Source organism: Mauremys mutica, chromosome 6, assembly GCF_020497125.1.
Source record: "Mauremys mutica isolate MM-2020 ecotype Southern chromosome 6, ASM2049712v1, whole genome shotgun sequence".
NCBI lineage: Eukaryota > Metazoa > Chordata > Testudines > Geoemydidae > Mauremys > Mauremys mutica.
The window spans coordinates 87,249,910-87,277,126 of NC_059077.1; the positions used below are offsets into that span (position 1 = coordinate 87,249,910).

Sequence of the window (27,217 nt, forward strand, 5' to 3'; positions counted from 1 at the left end):
TACAGTGCTACTTAGTTTATTGTTAAAGATTTAGGTAGAATAATACCTTGCAGTTACATAGCTCTCTCCCTCCCACTGTGTTTAAGTCAGAATCAATGAAATCTCACAACACCCCTGTGAGGTCAGCAAGTATTTTCACAGATATGGACACAGACACCGAGGTTGTGACTTATTCCAGATCAGACATGGAGCTAATGGTGGAGTCAGGACCTGAACCCAGCTGTCCCAGCTCCTGCCCCTCTGCACTATTAGAGAACTCTGCCTCCTCTTGAAAGGTGAACATCCTTTTAAGTGTCCATTCAACACTTAAATGTCAGTAGTGATGATGGGGCCAATTTCTGTGTTATGGCAGGAAAAAAGTTAAGCTAAATTTGTTGAGATTTACATGTTCTGTCTAAATTCCTAGGATGGGATTGTCCCAAGCACTCGATGTTGACCTACTCCTGTTTCTATCAAAGCCAATGGGAGTTTCACCTGTGATTTAAATGGACAAAGAGTTAAGCAAATGCCATTCACTTCTGAAAATGGTATCTCCAGGTTTGAACAGATCTTAATGAAATCAGTAAGTGTCCCAGTCCCTTTAAAGTATGTCAAGCCAATGAAGTTAATATTGCAAACCATGCTGGTTAACTTGAGAAAGCAACTAAAATGCTGTTCTACAAATATGACATGTTTAAAAGAATTAATGTGCATCTAATTCAGAAACTGCTGTGGAAAAGCATTTCTCTAAGTGAAGAGATTTCTCAATTTCAGACACTATTTCAGAAACAGACTTTTCTAGACTCACAGTGATAAAGTTTTCTAGTGCTGACAGAGGCTCCAGTGTATCAAACTGAGACTGTAGTAGTTTGGGTGCCATGAAGTGTCCTCTCCTCTTCTCCAGGCGGCTGGCAATGAGTTCCATAGATCCATCCAAATGGATAAAAAGGACCTTCCCTGTGGCAGAGTCTAGCTGATCACTTTTAGAATACATAGCATCCCCTCCACTTACTAATATGCGTCTGTACATTTTCTTCAGAGCTGAACAGGCCAGAATCACACTTTGTCCAGCTGACTCTTCTCTATTAAGAGAAGAAAATGTCAGTAGCAATAACTTAATATCATGCCCATATTTGGTGTATTCAAACACTGACTGATTGTTCTCAATAGATGGTAAGGTGGGCAACCCAACATGGCCTCACAAAGAGGTGTAAGGATTTTTTTTCCTCATTTTAATGAGACTGATGTCAAATCTCTAACACAGGTAAGGACACTTGCTTTTTAAAGCTATTTTTTCACCCAGTGTCCCTTTAACATCTCCATCTACTGGAGCCTTCATAATGGCCACCATCATCCCAAATGTGGAAGATTAATTAGATTACAAAGAGAGCCATCAGCATTGCTCCTTAATTGCTGAGAAGGATGGTTGTAGGACAGCATGAGGCACTCTCCTGCCTCACCTACAAGCTGACTATAAGGGTCTGTCTAGAGTACAGTTCTATCCTGAGCAATACACACACTTAACCAATTCCACTTTCAGTTTTTGAAGATTTTGAACTAAATAGTTTGGATTAGCCATACTACTGTTAACATTAATGGGAACTTGGTATATATCCTGACTCTTAATAGTTACTCTGGAGGGTTGGATTTAGTGAAATTAACATAAATACACTTGAGTAATTCTTTCATTTTACTCTGGCAAGAGTCCTTTAAAGCTTCAGGTAACCAGACAGCATTGGTGTTTGTTACACTGGAAATCCCAAATCCTGCCTTCCAGTTCGTTTTGGCATTAGACCCCATAAATGAACATACAGGTTTGATGACAGATGTGCAAAATAAAAAAAAACACTAATTCTTCAGTCAAATTGTGAACACATTATATGTAGTAGTAAACTAATATTACTGCCCTCTATTATAGATGGGCAATTCTGTTACTTACATTCCATAGGCAAATAGCCAGTTTGGACCCTGTTACTTGCAGGGTGCAGTAAGAGTCATTGACTCTTGGTTAAGGCGGGACTAGACCTTTCAAGGTTATGCCATTATTTCCGAGTTCCATGTCCTCCCTTACCCTTCTTAAAAGGAACTACATCCCTCGCTTAATCCAGGGAGCTCAGCAGCCTCCTGCCCCTCTGAGAAGTAGCACATATGTGGAATGTGAAAGCTCCTTTTTCCTGTCTCTATCACATCCAGATACTTAAATGAATCATCAGGATGGAGAATATATTGAGTATACAACTGAGAAGCAGAGAAGAGTAAATGCTCCAAAACCCAAATCCAGATGTTGGTTCAGACCTATCTTTACTGAGGACCATCAACTTGTTACTGGAATGTATGCAATTGTCTGTGGAGGAAGAGGAGGGTGATGCCATTGTGAATAAACCCATGCAAATTTAAAATGTAGAAATTTAAAGTTCCAGGTTTGACTCTTCTCTCCCCCAAGCCTCATGAAATTACTTTTGCATTATTTTTCCCATTTTTTTTAAACAGGTCTAAATATTTGAGCTAGGGATCACTATTTAGGAAATGCACATCCTGTAAAGTTCAATGGCAACTGGGGTAAGTGACTAAAGATAAAATTTTCTAAAACATGTAAGTGATTTAGGAGCCTATTCATGTTCAAAAGTGACTTAGGTACTAAAGAGCCTAAATCTCATTGAAAGTCAATGGAACTTATACTTCGAATTCACTTGGGCAAATTTTTCTAAAATGCCTTAAGTTTATACAGTGTGTACTCTAGACTTAACTGGTATCAAACTTATTACTGAACTTGATTCTTGAAGTGTAAATATCTTCATATAGACAATGAGTAAAGAACTCATCCCCAAACAATTCCATCAAGTAGTAGTAATTAGGTGTTTCTTTACTGTTGTTGTAAGTATTAAAGCATTTCACAGACTAATGAATACAGAATGGTTTTACTGACTCCAGAATATTTTTACAATACTACACACTTATCCCCACTAATGCAACTGAAAAAAACCCTCTTGCTTCAGTCTTTAGCCAGTAATCAGTACAGATGCAATCACTCTGCAAGTCAGAGGTTCTCTTACCTCATTAATATATCATGTAATTTGCAAAGCCATGGAATCCTGTCCTAGAAACAAAACAAATTAGTTGAAAGTATGTATTATGGAGTTTCACTTTAAACTGTTGTGGCAAGGCACCTTCTCCCCAGCTTCTGCTGCTTTTAGACCTGGTGAGACAGGCTTGGGTAATGCAGTCCCCCTTGGGACATAGGGGAAGTCTGCTCCCCATCTCTCTACCAGTCCTGTTTAGAGTATTTTTACTCCCTTGTGGGAGAGAGCACTAATCTCTCCTCCTGGTGTAGCTCACTGTCTTGCTGCTCCAACACTCCTGGTGCTAGGGCCTCTGCTCTGCCCACCCTCTTTCCTCCCAGGGAAGGGTTTAAAGAGGTCTCAGACAGCCCTAAGTTGGAATCAGCTGATCCTAATTAACCAGGTAGCTCCCCCTCAGCTGATTCTAATTTGCTACCTTGGTAACCCTTTCTCAGCTGAACCTGATTGACCTGTAGTTGCCTCCCAGTTGATAAGGAGGAGGGCCTTTTAACCCTCTGAGACTGATTCCTCCCCCTCCCTTGCAGCTGTCTGTCCTGAGTTTATCACACTGTCTAACATCTACGTAGCAGTTAACTTGCAATATAAAACAGGGTGAATCTCTTTCAATCCTTCTTTGGTGTGGGGAGGCAAATAGCCCAACTATTTTTTCCCTGCAGTCACATTAGCAAACTGATCCAGTATCTGTTTCTACATTCAAAGCTAACCTATACAACTTTTCATTTAAATTTACAAAAACAAGAGCATATCTAAATTGTGTAAACCCATTACTTGAAAAAATAAACTACTGGAGCAGAACAGAATAAAACACCAACACAGCAAATGAATATGAATTCTTAACATTTGTTTCCATTAAGTGAAAACTGAATAAATTAAAAATTCAGTCTATACTATTCTGCTATAGATCCATGCCTTTATGCCTGTCAGTATGTATATATACACTATATTTTACATATAAACAAAATACCTGATTTGTTTAGGTTGCAAAGTCAAGCAACTAAAAATTAAGAAACACCAGTGAGATTGCTTGTGCAACTTTAATTCTTACCCTTGTGCCTATACATTATGATCCCATCTCTAATGATATGATCACATAAGATTTCTTCTAGAAGACCCCTACTTCCTTCAGTATGTAGTTTATAAATAATGTAACGTTGCACCATGCAAACAGATTTTCACCTTCTCCCCTCTTCCTTTCTAATCCAGAACTGCTACCACTTCATGGAGGATGGAGAGGGGAGATTTTTTATTTACACTGAAAACTTTAAGTACTTTGAATTTTATATACAGGATGGAAAAGGAGAATCAATGGAAGCTGCATGTAGTAGTAATGTATGTTTTAGGTTTAATATGACATATTGTGAACCTTTCGAAGAACCAAATTAGCTCTTGTTTTATTTGACAATTTAAACAGCAAATCTATTCTCACATAGCTGTTTTCACATCTAAAATAGCTGGAACTGTTATTCCCCCCCCCCCCACACACACACACTTCTCCTAACAGCTTAGTATATGTGTGTAATGCTTTGGATCAGATACATGTACTCATAAGGCTCTCAGGAACTATCCCAAACAGTCAAAAACAGACCTAAATTCAGTTATCACAGATAAGTTAATTACACCATATTTACATCTATGGCAATCACAAACTCACTCATAACCACGTTTATGCTCAGTGGAGGAATGCCCTCTGACTACACTTGGCTCAAATGAGCTTGGCAAATACAATAAAAATGATTGATCAGCTTTCTTAATGTAATCCAATTTAAGCTTTAAGATTCCTGCTGCTTCTATCATAACTGCTCAGTATTATATGGATGCCCAGGTTTCACCTTTCCATCCAACTCATGTTGGACAAGTAAGTTTAATAAATGAGAGCATGGGAACAAGGAAGGAGCTAGTTCATCCATTGCAAAACACTTTCCTGCCAGGGTGCCTTCAAGTAGGCCTCTCCACAATTTCACATGACAGGTATGGTGCAGGAAAGCTACACGCCACCTGCATGGCATTATATGTCAGTGCAGTATGTTGTAGTTTGATCTGTCTAGTGAATGTATAGGCCTCTGTATAAGCCTTTCAGCTGGAAAACGCTAGATACAAACCTGTGTGAATTTCATAGCATTAATTCAAGTTTTATAAAAATGGTCTAAAAACATTTTTCAGCACCCCTGCTTCCTTTCAAGAATATCACAATTCTGCCCTGTGCAAAAATAGTCATAACAATTTCTGGCTGTTCTATGAAAAACACATCACGGACAGTGAAATCTGATCTCCTCTATGAAATCTGGTCTTTTGTATACTTTTACCCTATACTATACAGATTTCACAGGGGAGACCAGAGTTTCTCAGACTGGGGGCCCCAACCCACAAAGGGGCTGTAAGGTGGAGGGGGTATCCATGGTTTTGGCACCCTTCCTTCTGTACTGCCTTCAGAGCTGGGTAGCCAGAGAGCAGTGGCTGCTTGGCAAAAGGCCCAGCTCTGAAGGCAGTACAGAAGTAAGGGTGGCAATACTGTGACTCCCCTATAATAATCTTGCAAACCCCACCACAAACTCCTTTTGAGTCAGGACCCCTATAGTTACAACACCATGAAATTTCAGATTTAAATAGCTAAAATAATGAAATTTACAATTTTTAAAATCCTATGACCATGAAATTGACCAAAATGGACTGTGAATTTGGTAGGGTCCTAATCATATCAAAGATCATCTTCTATTTCAATTTGATTTTTCTGCTGCGGAAATGTTTTGTATCTTGACTTGTCTTTGTTCCACAGTGCAATAAGACACACCAGAACACTGATTAAAAACACCTCTGGTGTGGAGTGAGATAAAGCCATTAAGATAAGAGTACTGTATGTGATGTACATAAACATACATCCCAGAAAAGCAGTTCACTTCACTTGTTCAGGCTGTTTCTCAAAAGGAGAGTGTAGTGACGATAATGGACTGTTAAGAATTAGTTCAATTGTTCAAGTGTCAAAATAGCTTATTTCCAAGATTCTATCATCATGAAAAGACTAATATTGTTATCTGCTTAACCCTAGACCCGTAAGTAATACAAAGTAAAATGGAAAAGAAAAACATTCAGATATTGGTACACTTCAAAAATACAAAGTGAATTATTATGATGCAATACTTGTGATGACAAAGTTAGCAACTTCATTATATGATCAAAGTAATACACTAGGGATTTCTGTGTATTACTGTACTTAGTGGATTTGAGTTTTAAAATATGGCAAGGGATTGGCATGTTTAAAGTATGGTAAATATTGGGTGTCAATAGTCTCATATGTTGAAACCTCAGTCAAATTAAGCTAGTTAAGTATTGTTTTCAAATTAAGCTTTTGATGATCTATTTGTGGTGTTCAGACAGGTCAGAGCAAGAAACATAGTTTTAAAGAGGAATGTATGGAATAAGAGTTTATAGAGCAATTGTTTTAGCAGGTGGTGGGTAATGGACTCCCAACTCACACGAGAGACAATTTTCAGAGTGGTAACTGTGTTAGTCTGTATCAGCAAAAACAATGAGGACAATGTGGGTGAAGTAATTATTTTTCTATTGGACCAACTTCTGTTGGTGAGAGAGACAAGCTTTTGAGCCACACAGAGCTCTTTTTCCCACAGAAGCAGCAGCTTGAAAGCTTGTCTCTCTGTCACCAATGGAAGTTGGTCCAATAAAAAATACTACCTTACCACCTGGTCTCTCTAATATCCTAGGACTGACATGGCTTCAGCTACACTGCTTCTGACTGAAAAGTATATTAGTATTAACAAAAACAACGAGAAGTCCTTGTGGCACCTTAGAGACTAACAAATTTATTTGGGCATAAGCTTTCGTGGGCTAAGGTATGTAACTAAGGAAAAACTGTTTGACTTCGTAGAATATACGCTATGGCCTGGATACACAAAGGGACTTAAGCATTGAAATGCTGAGCATTATGGTGACTAGAAAACCACAGGAACAACACTGAATCCACAAAGCCTTCATTAGGCACCTAGACTCCCTATACAATGAAAGAGAAGAGATAAGTGCTTTACAATGTGATCCACAAAAGCCAGAAAACTAGGTGGGGAACTACCTAAGATAGCCATGGGGAGATGCCAATCAGAGGGGTGTATGCTAAGCCCCACCCCTTCTTAGACGGTGCCTAAGTCAAGGCTGCAGGGAGACACTTAGCTTTGCTAAACAATCTGTGAATGGGAACCTGGTGCCTGAAGTCATGTGGCTTAGGCACCTAAGGCATTTATTTGAGGGAATACCTTTGCTGCCTGCCTCGCTCCACACAAAAAAGGAAGCCCCACAAGCAATTTAGGTGGACGAACAGCTATTTCCCTCTGATCTGTGAATTGCTTTGGGACTTAGGCAGGAGATAGGTGTCTGGATGCCTAGAGTGCACATGCTCAGAGGCAGAAACTTGGCATTTTTTACCTGAAAAATGTAGGTGCTGAGTGAGCTTAAGCACCTGCAAGGTTTGGCAGGAGTTTTGTAGATTGCAGTGGAACCAAAACTGGGACTTAGTCACCTAAATCTGGGGTTTAGGCACCTAACTATTTTTGTAGATCAGGCCTAAGGCCCTAACCCTACAAGCTGATCCATATAAGCAGACTTCTAATGGACTCTGTAAAGCTCTTCACGGGTGCTGGGGTCCATCCAAGTGGCTCAACTTGCAGAATGGGGCTTAAGAGTCTGTGTATGCGTCATTTATGCTTGGGAGTAGGTAACTAATTGTTTGTATGCGTGTGTAGGCAGGTAGAGTGAATTTCTGCTGATCCCATTTTTCCCTCAGATGCCTCCCATCTGGGTGTGTGTCTTGTTTGCATGGATGAGTGTTTATCTTTCTCTGAGACACATGCTATAAAATTCCAAAGGGCAAAAAAGAGGGAAAACAAACAAACCACCACCACCGAGCTTTTTAAACTGGGGATAAGGCTGTAAATGTTTATCATGTAGGGCAGGGATGGGGGGAAACATTTAGGAACACTAACTTTCCCAGAAAATACAAATGTCATTACACAGCAAAATCAGCCAGGTAATCTTAATTCTGCAGTAATCACTGCCAGCCTTCCACCTGGTACACTTTACACACCGGGTGTGAAAGACGTGGCTGTGTCGATGTAGGCAGCTTTGATATGGAATCTAAGAAACTGTGGGCCTGTGGCTATATCCATCTCTCTGAATAGTTGCCCCTGTGGAACAACCATCAAGCCTTTGCTTTGCTGATGATGAATGATGCCAGCCTTAATAACCTTCTTGTCTCCTCTCACGTTTCCAGGTTTCCTTTCACACTGACTTTTATGCCTGGAGTGCTTTCCCATGTCTTCTGCCCCCTTCAAATCCCTCCTACAAGTTGTTCTTGCCATCTCATCTGAGACGGGAAGGATAATGTAAGGGTGGGACTGAACTAAGTACCTTGATGGGAGAAAAATGTGGCCAATGCTGAGCGCATTTCATAATCCTACCCCAAGCCAATAACAGCTATCAAGGCATGTGCCTCCCTTACTGAGTAATTGATCCTATTGTCACCCTTGTTCTTTCTCTTCCCTTGCTCCTTTTTTTTTCTGTTTATGACCCTCATTTATCATGTCAAATAACACTTATGTAAACTCTAATGATCAAAGAGTGTCTTTGCCAGGGATCTGGCCCCTTTAAATGAAGCAGGTCCCAGGCCACAGTGCCAGAACAAGTGCTCCCAGTTTGGCCAGTTATGAGGGTGGGACAGCACCTGGGGCTATAAAGAGTCAGGCTTTCAGTAAGGAAAGGGATCAGCAGCTGGAGGAGGGAGGAATTTATTACCCCACCCCACATTCAAGGTGAGGCAGTGAAAACCTGTGGGCCTCCAGGGAGAAAGCTGTGGGTGGTGGTGCCCTGCATAAAGGACAAGGAAGAATTCTGCAGCACTCCCTGAAGCAGCAGGGAGTGACAGAGGCAAAGGGGGGAAAATCCCCTGGGAGGCTATAACTCCCACTCTAGGAAGGGCCAAAGAACTGTTTTTGTTGTGGGTTTTTTTAACCTATGTTTGGGAAATAAAACTGTGCCTAGAAGGAGATTCTGGCTGTGACAGAACTCCTTTGGGGCCTGGAGACAGACCAGCACCTTATAGTGCCTCACAAAACCAGAAGAGACACTAAGAATATTTTGGGGGACTCTAAAATAATTTGATATAACTAAAATAATTCCCTTAATGTAACACCAGCCCTGCAAACTCAGCCTGGGTTCAGAGTCAATGGACCAAGAAGCAGTAATGCTAATCTATATAAAGCATAGCTCACTATAAAAAGATATGTCAATGCTTAGAAAGGTAAACATATGTTGACTTCTCTGCCTTTGGGATTATATACAGTATAACTACCTGGTCATTTAGTGGTATTCCTTGTGCCATTTTCTTTGTGTTCTCTGTAGGATGATAGTCATCAGCATCATAGAATTTCCATCCCAGCTAAGAAAAAATTATAATTGTATATAATTTAGCATAAACAAACTAGCTCATGGTAACTCACTAGTTCAGGGGTAGGCAATCTATGGCACGGGCGCCGAAGGCGGCACGTGAGCTGATTTGCAGTGGCACTCACACTGCCCAGGTCCTGGCAACCAGTCCGGGGGGCTCTGAATTTTAATTTAATTTTAAATGAAGCTTCTTAAACAATTTAAAAGCCTTATTTACTTTACATACAACAATAGTTTAGTTATATATTATAGACTTATAGAAAGAGACCTTCTAAAAACATTAAAATGTATTACTGGCACATGAAACCTTAAATTAGAGTGAATAAATGGAGATTTGGCACACCACTTCTGAAAGGTTGCCGAACCCTGCATTAGTTTATCAAGAACACTTTGGCAAATACAGTTGTGGGATACATGTAGGACTTCTGCACCACACTATGAATCTCACCATCTACATAATGACCCTTCCCAGAAATACAAGGTATAATCAAGAGGAAGAAAATAGCAAGTCAATATACCATGTTTGTTGATAAGTCAATTTCACAGTGCACTATATAATGATATTCATCCAAGCCTGACTCAGTCTGGACAGATTCAACTATTCACAAATTGGTAATATTTACATATGACATAAGATTTATAATTTAACTAACAATGACTTGCAAGGAAGTGAAGAAAATCCTATGTAAAATTACAATAAAACCAGTATAGTTAGAAAATACCATACCTTAGTTGCCAGATGTGACCCAACAGTGGATCTGTAAGAGAACACAGGGAGAGCACTATATAAACATTACTTCATAATTTTAACTTCCCCTTAAAATGAAGTGATTTGTTGCCTTTCCTTCTTGGGATGGAACTGGTCATAGGAATGTCGTAATTGCCATAGTACCTCAAACAAATGGGCCATCTAGTTCTTCATCCGGTCTCTAGCTTGAGCCAGAATCATATGCTTCAGAGTAAAGTATGTCTCCTTCTACCCCAATAATCCTGATGTATCCAAATCATAAGTGGTCAGAGATAATAACATCAGCACAAAGTGCATGTTCATATATACTCAATTACCACATCAACATATAAAAAGAATAAGTATAATCTGCTGTGAAGATAAATCCTTAAACATATAAAATCAAGCCAGAGATCCTATCAGGGCTGTAAATTGCAGGCAGCTTTTGCCTCTTTGTACTTTTTTCCTCCTCTTCCCCAATATGTATAGTTAGCTGTACCTGTAAAAAAACAAACAACTTTGAACTAAAAAAACCCCAACCCCCCCAAAAAAACCTTTGGTCACTGTATCAGTGAGAGAAAGGAAAGGGGAGGCGAGAGTGGGAATTATTCAACTGTAAGTGGGAAAATCCGAAATTCAATCATGATTACTTGATAATGTTCTGGTCTGGTAATATTTAAAAGGCTGAGGATATGCAAACATGGCATCTACCAGCAACATTATCTGTAAGTAATCTTTAGTGAATAAATTAGACTGGCCTTAGTTATACCTGAATTTTAGCAAAGATATAGTACATAAGCAAGCAACAATATGCAGTTAAGCATTCTGTGGCATGAGACGAAACTGATGAGTTCTTCACTTTAACACACAAGTACAACTACCGCCTCTTAACTCACCCCACACCCAATATTATTAAATGATTTTTTTTTAAAGAATTGTAGGTGGTAGTGAATATATAGCTGTAAATGGGAAAGTCTATTATTAAAACAACAGGAAAGAAATTAGGTTGGTGGAGGGGAGTAAACTTTCAGGGATCAATAAAGTTCCCTGAACCATTCTGCCTTTGTAAGCTCAATGGGCAGGATGCACAGCAACAACATATTCAGCAGCATTCCTATTATTATGATTAGTTTATTTATTACCTGTATTACCATAGCACGTAGGAGCCCCAGTCATGGACCAGACCCTATTGTGCTAGGTGCTGAACAAACAAAACATATGACAGATTACATACACTGTATCCATTGCTTGATTTCAGTCATCTGCAGTGGGTGCACAGTCCTGCCAGTGTCCCATGGGGGCTGAAAAGTGCTATTGAAGGCATCAGTCATGCCCCCTGCCTAGCACAAAATAAAACACTTGTGTATGTTGTCTGGCACCTAAGTCTTTGTCCTGACTAGGAAAAATAGTCGAGTTTAGATAGGGCTTAGCTAACACATGCTATCTAGTCCTGATCTAAACTTGACCCTTTTCCAAGCGTAGATCTAGGGTAACATCTTTTAGCTTAATTTTAGCTGGTCATGTAGTAGCCTAGGCTAATAATGAATTTTCTTTATATTCAGAATATAATAATGTGACCTACTCCAGCCCTTTAGGGCATGGGGTTTAGCCTTTTTTGTTTGTACAGCAGCTAGCACATTGTGGGTACTACTGGAAACAATAATATCTGACACATTAAGTTTAACACAACACAGCTATTATCATTCAAGTTATTAAAAAGAATTTGACTCGCTATTGCAAGTTCTTAAAAGTTATCCTAAATTAAGATTTTAGAAACAGCAGGGCTCCTGGTAAAACTTTGAAAGTTGCAGCCACACTTGTTTTATTTGAAAAGCAGTCAGTTGTCGTCTTTGGTTACATCAGTTTGGCAGTGACTTCCACCAGTGTTTCACCCATCACAAGATGCTTTTAACTTTTAGATCAACAGAAGCTGCAGCATGTAAAGACATGATTATTTTTTGACTGAGGTCATGCGCTGAGGGCCTCATTCTAAATGACTGGGTGATTGTATCTATGCGGAGTTGGATTATTGAGGAGTTAAATGCCAACCATATTGTGAAACATATGCATCCACATTAAATATAAGGGAAATAATTCAAGAGTATATAATTAGGAGTACTAAGATGAAACTGAGCATGAAGAAATTTATCCTGGGAATCAGAAAACACTTTCATCCTGGAGGAAGAAATCAGACTATGGAATAACTTGCTAAAGGATGTGGTGGAAACCTCATTGATAACTTTATTTGTGTGGAACTAACTAAACTGGATAAAGCACTATAGGGAATAATTGTGCACTTTCCAGAAGGGTGGACCAGATAAACTCATTACTTGCCCTTGGCCTCGAAAAGTAATTTTGATCTGTGGATGAAATATTAGTCATTTCCTTACTTCATGGTAAAAGATGGAAGTCTCTGGACTGATACATTTTCATGATAACTTCCAGAGTGAGATAACCCAATCTCTTTAATCTCTAACTTTTTATGATTCTAAGAGATGTTGGATAGAGGCCTGGGAATACCAGATGGTCTAATCCCATGGTGGACAACCTGCGGCCCATCAGGGTAATCCACTGACAGGCTGCGAGACAGTTTGTTTACATTGACCGTCCGCAGGCATAGCCGCCCGCAGCACCCAGTGGCTGCGGTTTGCCGTTCCCTGCAAATGGGAGCTGTGGGAAGTGGCGGCGGGAAGCAGCAGCCAGCACGTCCCTGGCCCCAACCCTAGCTGCCAGTCGGGGGCCCCGGCCCCGCACCCCAGCTGCCAGGCCCGGAACTCTGCCCTGAGGCTCCGCTCCCAACGCCCTGGCAGCCCCGCCAACCCCCAGCCTCGGCCCCCTATCCCTGTCTGTGTCCCGGAGCCACAGCCCTGCTCCCAGCCCCAGCTTGGGCGGGGATGCGGACAGAGTTGGGGGGGGAGGGGTTAGAGGTAAAAAGTTTGGGGACCACTGATATAGCACATGATTTTTTTTTAAGTAACTAATGCTTTTTTGGGGTGTGTTAATACCACGTTTGTGTTGCTGCCTTTACTAGTCCATTCTAAGCATTAATTATTCTCAGCTAAAAAAGTTTTTTCTCTTGTTTCTTCCTCACCCTTTCTCTGCTTTGTTTGATATTCTTAAATCTGTCATACACTGGTTTGTGATATTCACCTTTGTACCACTTTTAATCATATATCTTAGTTTTCCTCTTTTGATTCCTTTCTGCTCTTTTTAACCTCTCCATAGAACAAATGAGAATTTATGCTACAAGTTACATTTTTGTCTCTTCCAGTTCTTCAGAAGTTCCTAAGATTCTAACTAAAACAGTGGTTCTCAAACTTTTGTACTGGTGACCCCTTTCATACAGAAAACCTCTGAGTGTGACCCCCCCTTATAAATTAAAAACACTTTTTAAAAAAAATAGATTTAACACAATTATAAATGCTGGAGGCAAAGCTGGGTGTGGGGTGGAGGCTGACAGCTCACGACCCCCCCATGTAATAATCTCATGACCCCCTGAGGGGTCCCAACCCCTAGGTTGAGAACTCCTGAACAGTTTCTGATGTGTGCTGAAATATCAGGAAACAAAAGGGAAACTTTAGCCTAACTCCTCACTTGTGTGCATTTGTTATTCATGAACTAGTTTTTTAAATTGTTTATATAGCTATAAAACAGAAGAAACTGAATATTGTTCAAAGTACAGAAATAAAATGAAAATAAAGCCACCCTTCCGTCAGCAACAACTCATCACTCAATTAAATAAAATCCACTAATAGTGCATGCAGGGTGTTCCATAGCCTAGCACAGGAACAGTGTGAAAATTACACAAAGCTAGTCTGGTTCGTAGGCAACTTGGGCTCAAAGAAATGTATCTTCTGACTGTAATGAGGTGCCAGGGTTGCCTTCATACTTTTGTGGGTGTAAAACACCAAAGGCTCCTTAGTGCGCGTGTGGTTTTGTTTTTCCCTTCTGAAGAAAGAAAAACCAGGAACTACTGAAAAGTGCCCTCGCAGGAGATGCACCACAGCACAGGCCGCCTTTGGGTTAAGTCTTCAGTTGTTGTCCAGAGCCCCCGCAACAGCGCAGGCTTCAGAAGCTTTTTCCCCTTTGCAGACAGGAGCAAATGCCCCCATTAAAAGACGCGTGGTGCTGAGAGCAAAGCAACCAGTCTCCTGGTTACCGCACAGCTAATTCCCTGTCAGCCAGGGCAATGCTGGGAGCCCTGGAGCTGCAGCCTGAAGGGGCCCCGGCTTGGGCTAGGGCCAGGGCCCCGAGCGGTTTGTCCGGCAGCCCCTGGCCCTGGCCCAGGAGCGGGCAAGCGGAGACCCTGCAGTGGGGGCCACCCGCTTTCCTCAGGCCAAGCCCGGGGCCAGACACGCGGGGGAGCCGAGCCCGCCCACCGCCCGCAGGAAGGGACCCGGAAGGAGCCGTCCAGGCGAGGAGCTTCCCCCGTAGGGGCAGCCCGCGCGGGGCCCCGGGGAGGGGAAATCACCTACTTCCCCGAGCCGCTCACTCCCATCACCACCAGCAGCACCATGCCGAGCCCAGCAGCCGCCGCCGCCGCCGCCTCTCCCGCCGCGCACCTGCTCCCCCTCTGCGCCCTGCCCCTGCCGCGTTCGCGTTCTCTCTGCTCGGCCCCTCCTCCGGCTCTGGCCCTGAAGAGACTCCGCGGCCTTTCGCTGCCTAGGAGGTTTGTGCTGTGCTGCTCCCTGCGAGCGTGGGGCCAGGCTAGATTGCGGGCTGCGGCCCTCACCTTGCGCTGGCTGTCAGCTGCTCCCGCCCCTTCTCCCGCCCTAAGAACAGAAGAACGGCCCTGCTGGGTCAGACCAAGGTCCATGGAGCCCAGTAGCCTGTCTACCGACAGTGGCCAGTGCCAGGTGCCCCAGAGGGAATGAACAGAACAGGTAAACATCCAGTGATCCAGCCCCTGTCACGCATTCCCAGCATCTGGCAACCTGCCCATCCTGGCTAATAGCCATCGATGGACCTATCCTCCTTGAGCTTATCTAGTTCTTTTTTGAACCCTGTTATGGTTTTGGCCTTTACAACATTCCCTAGCAAGGAGTTCCACAGGTTGTGTGAAGAAATAATTCCTCTTGTTTGTTTTAAACCTGCTGCCTATTAATTTCATTTGGTGATGTGTGTTCTTGTGTTATGAGAAGTAGTAAACAACACTTCCGTATCTACTTTCTCTACACTAGTCATGATTTTATAGACCTCAATCATATCTCCCCTTAGCCGTCTCTTTTCCAAGCTGAAAATGCCCAGTCTTATTAGTCTCCCCTCATACGGAAGCTGTTCCATAGTCCTAATAATTTTTGTTGCCCTTTTCTGAACCTTTTCCAATTCCAATATATCTTATCTGAGATGGGGCGACAACATTTGCATGCAGTATTCAAGATGTGGGCATACCATGGATTTATATAGCGGCAACGTGATATTTTCTGTCCTGTTATCTATCCCATTCTTAATTATTCCCAGCATTCTGTTTGCTTTTTTGACTGCTACTGTACATTGAGTGGATGTTTTCAGAGAACTATCCACGATGACTCCAAGATCTCTTTCAGCTAACAGCCAATTTAGATCCCCATAATTTTATATGTATAGTTAGGATTATGCTTTCCAATGTGCATTACTTTGCATTTATCAACATTAAATTTCATCTGCCATTTTGTTGCCCAGTCACCCAGTTTTGAGAGATCCTTTTGTAGCTCTTTGCAGTCTGCCTGGGCCTTAACTATCTTTAGTAATTTTGTATCATCTGCACATTTTTCTACCTCACTGTCTACCCTTTTCCCAGATCATTTATTAATATGTTGAATAGGACTGGTCCCAGAACAGACCCCCTGGGGAACACCACTATTTACCTCTCTCCATTCTGAAAACTGACCATTTATACCTACCCTTTGTTTCCTATCTTTTAAGCAGTTACCAATCCATGAGAGCATCTTCTCTCTTATCCCATGGCAGCTTACTTTGTGTAAGAGCCTTTGGTGAGGGACTTTGTCAAAGGCTTTCTGAAAACCTAAGTACACTATATCCACTGGATCCCCTTGGTCCACATGCTTGTTAACCCCTGCAAAGAATTCTAGTACATTGGTGAGGCATGATTTCCCTTTACTAAAACCATGTTGACTCTTCCTCAACAAATTATGTTTATCTATATGTCTGACAATGTTGTTCTTTATTATAGTTTCAACCAGTTCACCCGATACTGAAGTCAGGTTTACAGGCCTATAATTGCCAGGATCATCTCGGGAGTCCTTTTAAAAAATTGGTGTCACATTAGCTATCCTCCAGTCATCTGGTACAGAAGCGGATTTAAATGATAGGTTACAGACTACAGTAAGTAGTTCTGCAGTTTCACATTTGAGTTCCTTCGGAACTCTTGGGTGAATACCATCTGGTCCTGGTGACTTACTGCTGTTTAATTTATCAATTTGTTCCAAAACCTCCTCTAATGATACCTCACTCTGGGACAGTTCCTCAGATCTGTCACCTAAAAAGAATGGCTCAGGTTTGGGAATCTCCCTCACATCCTCAGCCATGAAGACCGATACAAAGAATTAATTTAGTTTCTCCACAATGGCCTCATTGTCCTTGAGTGCTCCTTTAGCACCTCGATCGCCTAGTGGCCCCACTGGTTGCTTAGCAGGCTTCCTGCTTCTGATGTTCTTTAAAATTTTTTTGCTATTATTTTTTTTCTCTTTTCTTTGTCCATCCAGAGGGATTTCTGTTTGGGCTTCTTCCTCCAAGGGTCCTTCAGGCCTGAGTCATTGCTGTATCTGATGTTTGTAAATAGGCTTGGTGGAAGTCAATGTTTATTTTATCATTTTGACAGCTAACAGCAATGTTTATTTTAAAGAATTTTTTCCATTTTAATTTAAAATTTCACAATAGCAGGTAGTTATGGGTGGGGATCAATTATTTAATTACAGTGGATGTTGAGATTCAATAAGTTAAAGCTTTATAACCATTAAAACAAAAACTGGCAACCTCACAACAATACACTTACATCAAACTCTAATAAGTTCTCAAGCAACATTTTTCTCACTTTGCGTCACTTTCAGTTTTGATTATCAGTTTGTTGGTCTGGTGAAATTGACATTTACCCACATTAAAATTCTAGTCCTTCCAAACCTATGTATAAAATATAGAGGTCCCTGGCTTGTGATGCTTGCCCTTTAAATGGCAAATTCGAAAGGGTGATAATCCTACAAATGGCTTATGTCCTTCCCTATATGAAACACATATATGAGTCTATTATGTTCACAGAAGCTGATGAGCTCTGAGGTAGACAAATACACATTTATATACACAATGTGTGGATGGCCAGGTGATTGGTCAAAACTCAAAATAGTGCTGGATATCACGTAGATATATCTCAAACCTGTCACTCAGAAATTAACTTTGACAGGCTTCATATAAATGTCTTAGAGTGGTTTGAATGAGGAGATGGTGGCTGCTGTAACATTAGAAATTGCCAGATAATTCTTTTGGAGTCCTACAATTCTGTTTGGTCGAATGTGTAGGCAATTAGATCTTGGAGAAGTGTTCATAGTTAATTGTGATGCAGGATGTTTTTTGTTTTTAAAGCAGCTGAGCGTACCACTGGTAAGCCTTAAGCTCTTGATCCTGCAACTAGCTTCTTGTGAGCAGACCTCTGTACCTACAAAGAACCACAATTACATCAGTGGAGTTCTGCACACAGGAGTCTGCCTGCATGAAGCCACTTGCAGGATTTGGGGCGTCTCTGACTTAACTCTTAGGTGTAACTGCTGTTTACAGGATATATCTATGTACAGGGTCGGCTCTGGCTTTTTTGCTCCCCCAAGCAAAAACAAAAGCAAACCTGCGGGGCGGCCGGAGCGGCAGAGCAAAAAAACCCGTGCAGGACGGCGAGTGCAGGAGTGCGAGTGCAGGGGGACTCCCGGCGCTGCAGACATGCCCTGGGCAGTGGGGGGGAGGGAGCAGGATGGGAGAGAGAAGCGGGGCCACGGCTTGGGCTTCCGCCGTGCTGCCTGCCGGGAGGGCTCCGCACTGCTCCGGTCAGTGGGGAGGGAAGGATGCGGGCTGCCCTGCCGGGCTTGCTACAGACCTGGCACCAGCTGGGGCAGAGGGAGGGCACAGCCCGCTCCCAGCAGGGCGCTCCCCTCCTCCGCACCGCCACCCCATACAGGGTGGCCACAGCGGTGAACCAAAAAGAAAAAAACCTGTGAACCAAAAAGGAAAAAAAAAAAAAAGATTTGAGGGAACGTTGCCCCTTCGAATCTGCCGCCCCAAGCATGAGCTTGCTCGGTTGGTGCCTGGAGCCGGCCCTGTCTATGTAAAATAATTAGGCCTAGGGAGGGGGGAGGGGGCTTCGAGTCCAGCTCCAGTTTTGCTGCCATGAAACCAACAACAAAACAACAATAACATTTTCCTGGAAAGTACTACTGGTGATAGCATCATTCATAATAGACAGATGATTCCTTGAGAGACAAGGTGGGTGAGGTAATATCTTTTATTAATCAACTTCTATTGGTTAGAGAGAGAAGCTTTCAAGCTACACAGACCTCTTCTTCAGGTCTGGGAAAGGTACTCAGAGTGTCACAGTGTGACATTCCCCTCTGGTGTTATCCATACCATTGATCTGCTAGCCACTCCAATCCTTGTCTCTGGGAGCAAGCCTTACCCTACTCTGCTGTGAGAACCCCCACTCCTGAGCCTTTCACGCACTGCCTCTGGCATGTAAGTTGCTCCCAGCTACTTGCAAGCGAATGACACTAGCCAATATCTCTGGTCCCAGACACAACCCTAGGAACCTCTGTCTTGCAGTGTCCAGTTATGCCCACTGGACGCTGCAAGCTTATATGAATTTGTCAATTTAAGAAAGAAATTGATATGTACCAGGCTTGTTATCTCAAGGGAAGCCTCTGATATGCTTCAAACCAAACACATGGCTTCAGGTAGAATAAACAAACAGATTTATTAACTATAAAGATAGATTTTAAGTGATTATAAGTCAAAGCATAAGAAGTCAGATTTGGTCAAATTAAATAAAAACAAAACACATTCTAAGCTGATCTTAACACTTTCAATGCCCTTACAAACTTAGATGCTTCTCACCACAGGCCGACTGGTTGTTCTTCAGCCAGGCTCTCCCCTTTGATCAGTGTTTCAGTCGCTTAGTGGTGATGTCTGTAGATGTAGGTGGAAGAAAGAGGAAGACCATGGCAAACATCTCTTCCTTTTATCAGGTCCTTTCCTCCCCCTTGGCTTTGCCCCCGCTCCCCTTCAGAGTCAGGTGAGCATTACTGAGTCTCTCCAAGCAAGGTTGAGCAATTCCCCTGGTGTGGCCTCATGCAGGTGAGTCATTGCATTGTAGCTCCCTTGCTGGACAATGGCTGTTAATGGGTTGTTTGACACCCTGCCTGGGCATTGGTTACTTTCCTTGCCTTTGCCTCTGGGGAACTAATATCTGGCTGATTCCCCCAACTTACAGCATGTTTTAATGATAACCATACTACACAATTCTCATAACTTCATATGCATTAATGATACACATATATGGATAGAGAAATGACTTTCAAGAGATCATAACCTTTCCCCTGATACCTTACAAGGCATGTTTTATACGTAAGATCACGATTATATGAACATGAGGAATATGGGGGTTACAGCACGCTCCCCCAAGGTATAGAATGTCACACACAGCTAAATACAGTGTTGAACAGATAGTTTAGCGTAAGTATTCTAAGCACATATTATAAGGCAGCATTCCAGGTGAAGGGCTCATAGGACAAAAAGGGGGGTTAGTGGGTTACAGATTGTTGTAATAAACCATACATTGAGTGTCTTTATTAAGACCATGATTTTTAGTGTCTAGCAAAATTATGAATTTAAGCTCCCAGGCTCATCTTTTGGAAGTGTTATGCAGGTTTCCTTTGAGGATGAGGACTGATAAGTCAGATATGAGGTGACCACTTTGTGAAAAGTGTTCACCCACAGGTAATATAGTGTTTTTGTCTTTTATTGTTTTCCTGTGTGAGTTCATTTGAGATCATAGTGATTGGCTGGTTTCACCCACATAGTTGTTATTGGCAGCTGGATGAGGTTCACCACCTGTTGTGATAGGCAGAGTAGGACTCATGGATCTTGAAATGTGTGTTGTGGAGGGTGCTGATCATTGTAACCATGAGATATGTCTGCAGGTTTTGCATCTGTTGTTCTGGTTGCTTTGTCTGGTGCCGCTTTGAGTTGATGTGTAGGGGCATTTAGACCCAAAAGGAATGTGTTGCAAGAGAGAAGCCTTGAAATGAGAAGAGAATCAGGACTTTCCTGTCTACCTGTGAGGTTTGACTGAAAAGAGCCATAATTTAGATATTTATTGTGGAATATAACCCAGGGGAGCCCTGTTGTAAGTATGTTTGAGCCTTAAAGGAAAAGGATAATTATTTTGTTTTAGGTTTTTGTGACTTTGCGAGGGGATGGACTCCCCACACTAGCCCAGCAAGCTGGATGAAGCCAGGTGGGACCAATCAGCTAATTAGGCTGCAAGCAGGGGAGCTTTAGGCTGGAGGCAGCTAATTAGAAACAGGTTCAGCAGTGCAGGAGGAGCAGGTGGGGCCTGTATAAAGTCAGATAGCTGGCTGCAGACAGGGTGCTGCTGGGAAAGGCTGCAGTCATTCCCTGACTGAAGAGAGTTAGAGACTCCCAAACCCAGAGAGGGTGGGAGATAGTGATGTAAGAAGAAGCCTAGGGAAACAGCAGCAAGAGGTAGGATTGCACAGGGACCATGGCTGCTTGTTATAGGGCCCCTGGGCTAGAACCTGTTACCCAGCAAGGCATATCCTTTCACATATACTCGGTCTCCTGGTTCTCAGCTGGAAATGTTTTTCTAGAAGGGGACTGAAACTATAAAAAGGGGACAAACACCCCAAGGGACCGCCTCTCTCTTCTTAAGTGTGATGCTGGAGACAGGCAGACAAAGAAAAAGAGCCATTGGACTTGGCGGCGAAGGATGTGGACTCCTGACCTGAAGAGTTTGGACAGTAATGTTGCTGGAGGCATGTGGTGAGAAATTTTGCTTAAATCTAATATAGCTTGTTAGGCACTAGTAAACATTTTATTTTCATTTTTCTTGTAACTATTCCTGATTTTTATTCCTTGTTGTTTGTACCCATTTAAAATCTTGTACTCTCTTAAATCTTTTTGTAGTTATAAACTCATTTTATCTAATCCAGTGTGCTTATGTGAAGTGTCTGGGTTACTACCTTTAAGGTAATAAAATGGCATATTCTCTTTAAGTAATAACACTTAATATATTTGTATTGTCCAGAAGAGGGCTGGGTAGTACAGGATATACATTTCCAGGGGAAAATCCAGGACTGGGAGTGCATTGGGGTCATTCTGCAGTGTAACCAAGGCTGATGAGAGCCAGGGTGTAACTGGCAGGCTGCTGTTATAAACAGACACTAAGGGTGTGGCTTGCATAATGGAAGGGTGGGAGCTACTTCAGCAAGGCATTGTAAGGCACCCAGGGTTGCAGGGCATGAGTGACACAGCCCCTCAGTAGTCTGAATTGTACCCTGATATGTCAGTCTCCCACGGCTAAAAGGATGGAGAGAAGATATTCTGTCACTTCACAGGGATTTGAGCACTTCTATAACCACTATCTGTCTTCCAGACTCCCTCTTTTTCATTAGCTGCAGCAACTACCAGGGACTTGGAAACCAGGCCTCCACCCCAAAAGAAAAGAAGCAAAAAAGCTAGACTTGTTTGGCAGGGAACTTTATTCCACATGAGGTTTACAGCTTAGGATCGTGAACCAGCAGGCTCTGTGGGTCGGTATGATTTCAGCCTATGGGATGATATCCTGAAGTTCAAAGACAAGCTTCCTGATGAGGCAAAGCAAGAGTTTGCTGCTATGGTGGAGGAGGACAAACTAATTGCCAAAACAGCACTGCAAGCAAGCCTGGATGCAGTAGACTCTGTGGCTCAAGTTAGGACTTCTGCCATCACTATGCGGTGTTAATCTTGGCTGCAGCAGTCATCCGGTCTTCCCCTGGATGTGCAATAAACCATTCAAGACCCCACCCCCTTTCTCTTTTCCAATAAACTAGATGAGCAGATTCATAGTCTTAATGATCACCCTTGAATCCTTAAATCTCTAGGGATTTATACACCAGCAGCAACAAGAAAGCTGTTCTGCTCACAGCAGTCCCAATGGCTTCAGCCTTTTTTGCTGTGTTCCCAGTACCTGCCCCAAAAGAGGGGCAGGGGTTACAAGCAGCATCTTCTTCTACCTATCTCTTGTACCGCTACCAGTTTTTAGGCAAACTGGGTCCCCTAAACTATCATTTTGACCAGTTGGTCGAGAGCAGTCTACTACTTACCAGAGTACCATCTTTTCCCCCACCCCAATTTTTGCCAACCACCTGTCCCACTCTCTAAGTGCTTGGACCCACATCAATATGGATCAGTGGGTCTTAAGCATGGTGGAACTGGGATACCCCTTCAATTTATTCTATCCCCAATTTACACCCCCTTCCCTGTCCCTCTTCAGGAACCACTCTCTCAAGAGCATGCTACTTCAGGAGGTCAAGTTGCTCCTCCTCGTGGGGGTCGTACAGGAAGTTCCCATGTCATTTGGAGGGAAAGGATTTTTATTTCTTTGCCTTCCTGATCCTGAAAGCAAAGGGGGAGGGGTCTCAGGCCTCTTTTAGACCTTAAACAAGTGCTTAAAGAAAACAAAATACCAGATGGTTACTATATTGTCTATCCTTTCCTCAGATGCTGCTCTCAACTTAAAGGACGCTTTCATTCATGTGGCTGTTCACCAGAGCCACAGAAAATTTCTCAGATTCACAGCCAACAGGTCCTTCTACCAATTTACAGTACTGCCTTTTGGCCTGTCAGCAGCCCCTTGCGTATTCATGAAATGCATGCCTGTAGTAGTGGCATTCCTGCAAAGGTCAGGAGTCTGTTCCCTTACCTGCATGACCGTCTAGTGAGAGGTCAGTCCAGGTCTCAGGTACTCTCCAGCATAGCCACTATTCAGTCCAGTTTCAACACACAGGGGCTCTTAATACTGAAAAACTTGTCCTGATGCTTGCCCAAAGAGAAGAATTAATTGGGGGCAGTCCTGGACTCTACAAAGATCATGGCTTTCCTGCTGGAGCTGAGGATTCAAACGAGTGGGTCATTGCTCTAGATCGGGGTCAGCAACCTTTCGGAAGTGGAGTGCCAAGTCTCCTTTCACTTTAATTTAAGGTTTTGCGTGCCAGTAATACATTTTAACGTTTTTTAGGTCTCTCTGTATAAGTCTCTATTATTATAAGTAAACTATTGTATGTAAAGTAAACAAGGTTTTCAAAATGTTTAAGAAGCTTCATTTAAAATTAAATTAAAATGCTGATCTTATGCTGCCGGCCCGCTGAGCCCACTGCCAGACTGGGGTTCCATTCACCTAGGCTGGCAGCGGGCTAAGTGGGGCCTGCAGCCAGGACCTCGGCTGGCAAGGGGCTGGCAGCCAGAACCTCAGACTGGCAGCGGGCTGAGCAGGGCTGGTGGCTGGGACCCCAGCAGGCAGCTGTATGCCGTCTTTGGCACGTGTGCCGACCCCTGCTCTAGGTCTAAAGGCATACCGTGTCCCTGTGGTTTGGAATTGCCTCAAACTTCTTGGACACATAGTGGTGTGCACTTATATGGTGCAGCATGCCAGGCTACACCTCAGAAGTATGGGTTTGGTTAGCCTTAGTGTACTCACTGGCCGGTCATCATAAGGACATGGTGGTTCAAATACCTGCTCAGATGGTCTCCCTGGACTGGTGGGTAGAACCTGCAAATGTTTGTGAGGGTGTCCCCTTTGCCCTTCCACAGCAGTCACTCACTCTAGTCACAGATGCATCAGGTCTAGGTTGGAGAGCTCACTTAGATCCTGAGAAGACCAAAGACCCTGAGACTGAAGGGGACCTAACTCTCCATATCAATATCAGGGAGCTTTGGGCCATCCATTTAGCCTGATGGTGTTCTTTCCACACTTCAAAGGGTGGAATTTTTTGGTACTCCAATAACACAGCAGCTATGTTCTAGGTAAGCAAACAAATGTGTGCACAGGGGTGAGGGGATTTAAAAAACTTATGGCAGGAGGCAATCCTCCTTTGGAATTTCTGCATCACCAATTCCATCAACCTGAAAACTGCTTACCTTCTGAGAGTTAAAAACACCCTGGCAGACCACCTAAGCAGGTTGTTTCCAGGTCACCATGAGTAATCTCTTCAGACAGATGTGTCTAGGTCCATTAGACCTGTTTGCAACAACACCAAACAAAAAATGTCATTCTTTTTGTTCCCAAGCAGGTCACAGCCTCGATTCACGAACAGATGCTTTCCTCCTAGTCTGGCCAAAAGGCTTGCTGTATGACTTCCATCCAGTTCTGCTCTTGCACAAAGTCAAGCAAGATTCCACTCACCTTATTTTTATAGTCCCAGCGTGGCCCTATCCACACTGGTTTTCAACTCCACTCCAGAGGTCAGACCTCTACTGCTATTCCGAGAGATATTGCAGTGATGTCCAAGGACCATGGCCACCTCCTTCATCCCAACAGCATGGATGCTTCCTGCACTCCCTTAAAGCAAACATTTTCCCAGTTTGTTGCCATGAAGTGCTGCTAAATAGTAGGAAGCCTTTGAGTACATCTAATTACCTTGCTAAATGGAAGATAGTCTCCATTTGATCCATTATAAAGAGGTCTCCTTAGCTCAAGCTCCAATTTGTTGTATCTTGGATTATCTTTTCTTTCTGAAACAAGGGTTAGCTCTTAGTTCCATCAGAGTCTATTTGGCTGCTTTCCACCCTCCTGTGGATAACCAATCAATTTTTTCCAATGCCATGCCCATCAGATTTCGAATGGGTTTGCTCAGATTATACCCATAGGCTCATAGCCTGCTTCCACGGTGGAGTTTAAACTTAGTTCTAGCAAAGTTGACGGGTCGCCCCTTAGAGCCACTAGTGCCTTGTTCTGTTACACTTGTCTATGAAGGTACCTTTTCATGGTTGTTCTCTCCTGGCCAAGGTGATTAGGGGACCTGTGATCTTTAGTATGGGAGCCTCCCTATAATTTTTTTTAAAGGGACCAGGTTTTTCCTTGACTTCACACAATTCTTGACTAAAATGGCTGAATTTCACATTAATCAAGCAGTTTATTTACAAACTTTCTTTCCAAAGCTTCATTTGAGTAAAAAGGGAAGAAAACATCCAAACTCTAGATGTTAGTAGAGCTTTGGCTTTTTCCCTGGATCAAACTAGGCCTTTCAAGTCTTCATCTCAGCTCTTTGTGGTAGTTTTCAGACAGAGTAAAGGACAACCTAATATCCACTCAGAGGATCTCTTCCTGGATGTCTGGCTGTTTTCATTTATGCCACTGATTGGCTCATATTCCACCTCCAAGTGAAGTGGACCACGTCACAGGAAATTTCTGCAGCCTTTCTGGATATATCCATTTTGATTATTTGTAAGGTAGTAACCATACATTTGCATCTCACTATGCCATCTCTCACCAATCTAGAGACAATGCCAGATTTGGATGGGTGATCCTACAATCCATGTTCAAGTAAACTACGAGCTCATCTTCATTCAAGCCACTTGCGAGTCCCCTACCATGGAATGGACCTGTGCAATCACTCAAAACAGAAAAAACTGATTACCTACCTTTTGGTAACTGTTCTTTAAGATCTGTTGCACGTCTAGTTCATGACCTGCCCTCCTTTTTCTCTCTCTACCAGAAAGATTCTAATAGGAAGAAACTGAGCGGTGTTAGGGGTATCGTGGCCCTTTATACCTGCATGAGGCACCAGAGTGTTCATGCTGCCCCCATGGGTGCTGCTGAAGGAAAAAAATCTGAGAACTGTGCACCAGGAGTGCACATACTTAGTGGAAGGGACATGTACAATACATCTCAAAGAACAACAGTTAGACATGTCTAAGTAACCATTTTATCAGGGAAAAAGTTAGTTCTCAATAAGGATCTCTACTCAGTAGCCAGGCTTATTTTCCCAAGATCTTATCCTGCAGCTGTTCCATAGGCAGAACTCCCATTAGTTCTACAGTCCTTACAATGATAAAACTCTCAGTGAATCCAGAGGGCCTGAATCTCTGATGCACCTACAGAGTATTTGGTGAACCAAGGATGGGAACTACAAAGGCTGCCTTTGCACCCCTTCTGGCCCTGCGACTGGTTCTAGGCTGACATAGTAATCAGCAGATATTGGAGCAGCCCCAAGGTTGCTCTAAGCTGTGGTGGCTGTTAAGTCTTCCTGGGCTGTTTCAGGGACTGCTGATCCTAAGGATACCCTGCCTATGGTTCTTTCCCTTGGCTATCCCAGCACTAGGATGGGTGTGGGAGCAGCAGGGCAATGTAGGAGCCTTTATGGTAGCTCTACCTCACTGGAGGATTTCCCTATGCAGAGGGAATCTCTCCCCTGCTGGATCTGCTAGGTTTAGGACAGCCTTGTGCCAATAGACTAAATTAAAACTACTTGATTAGATGTGAGATTCAAATTTGATATTTGTTTTTACCTTATCCAATTTTTTTTTTAGTGTAGTATATTCCTCTAGGGCACACTGTATGTGGAAATCCCAACAAAAACTGAAACATGAGCTTTGAGTCACCTGTAGTCTTACATTTTTCTTTTTCCAGCCCACTATTCACAAAAACAGGAATGACAATATATACTGTTTCTTGCTGATGACGCAAAGCATAGTAGTCTGAGTCTGATCTTGAAGTTTAAGAACTGAAAATAAAAGTTGTATGTAACTGAATCCCGCTAAAGGTGACAAGCACAAATCTGAGCATACCCTAGAGTGATCTATAACTTGACTAATGTGTGTGTAAGATTACACTGCTCTATTTATACAATTAAATAAACTGAATTCTAAATATAAAAACCACTTATTTTTAATTTCTGAGCAACAGTACAGGAAGATAGTTGATCAGGTATTGAGAGAGTGAAGATAAATCTGGAAT

General features: G+C 42.7%; 2 protein-coding genes and 1 long non-coding RNA gene across 7 annotated transcripts in view; 1 reads left to right on the plus strand and 2 right to left on the minus strand.

Moving 5' to 3' along the window:
• On the minus strand, positions 1-15,055 carry IDNK (IDNK gluconokinase). 5 transcript variants are annotated; one of them, XM_045022410.1, is made up of 5 exons: positions 14,963-15,055; positions 10,231-10,261; positions 9,409-9,495; positions 3,033-3,076; positions 1-1,061 (listed from the first exon to the last, which is right to left on the minus strand). In XM_045022410.1, exons 3-5 carry the CDS (start codon positions 9,436-9,438, stop codon positions 683-685), a joined length of 453 nt encoding a protein of 150 aa, XP_044878345.1. In that variant the 5' UTR covers positions 9,439-9,495; positions 10,231-10,261; positions 14,963-15,055; the 3' UTR covers positions 1-682. The 5 variants fall into 5 exon arrangements, with proteins under 5 accessions (XP_044878345.1, XP_044878350.1, XP_044878349.1 ...); XM_045022415.1 differs by lacking the exon at positions 14,963-15,055 and adding an exon at positions 14,793-14,897; XM_045022414.1 differs by lacking the exon at positions 14,963-15,055 and adding an exon at positions 14,706-14,841.
• FRMD3 (FERM domain containing 3) overlaps positions 14,692-27,217 on the plus strand; it is a 239,809-nt gene continuing 227,283 nt past the window's right edge. Inside the window, exon 1 of the mRNA XM_045022407.1 lies at positions 14,692-14,899. The gene's annotated coding sequence lies outside the window, so the exon portion shown is untranslated. The remainder of the gene's footprint in view (positions 14,900-27,217) is intronic.
• On the minus strand, positions 21,073-25,397 carry LOC123373393. The gene is made up of 3 exons (XR_006580705.1): positions 24,665-25,397; positions 24,400-24,499; positions 21,073-22,255 (listed from the first exon to the last, which is right to left on the minus strand). It is a non-coding gene; the product is annotated as an uncharacterized LOC123373393 (long non-coding RNA).

Bases quoted from the DNA above. Each gene is read 5' to 3' on its own strand.
- IDNK (XM_045022414.1), bottom strand. From the start codon at position 14,746: ATGGTGCTGCTGGTGGTGATGGGAGTGAGCGGCTCGGGGAA. The intron at 10,262-14,705 runs GTAGGTGATTTC...GTTCTCTTACAG, and splicing joins GGAGTGAGCGGCTCGGGGAA to ATCCACTGTTGGGTCACATC. The intron at 3,077-9,408 runs GTAGTTATACTG...TTTTGTTTCTAG, and splicing joins GAATACCACTAAATGACCAG to GACAGGATTCCATGGCTTTG.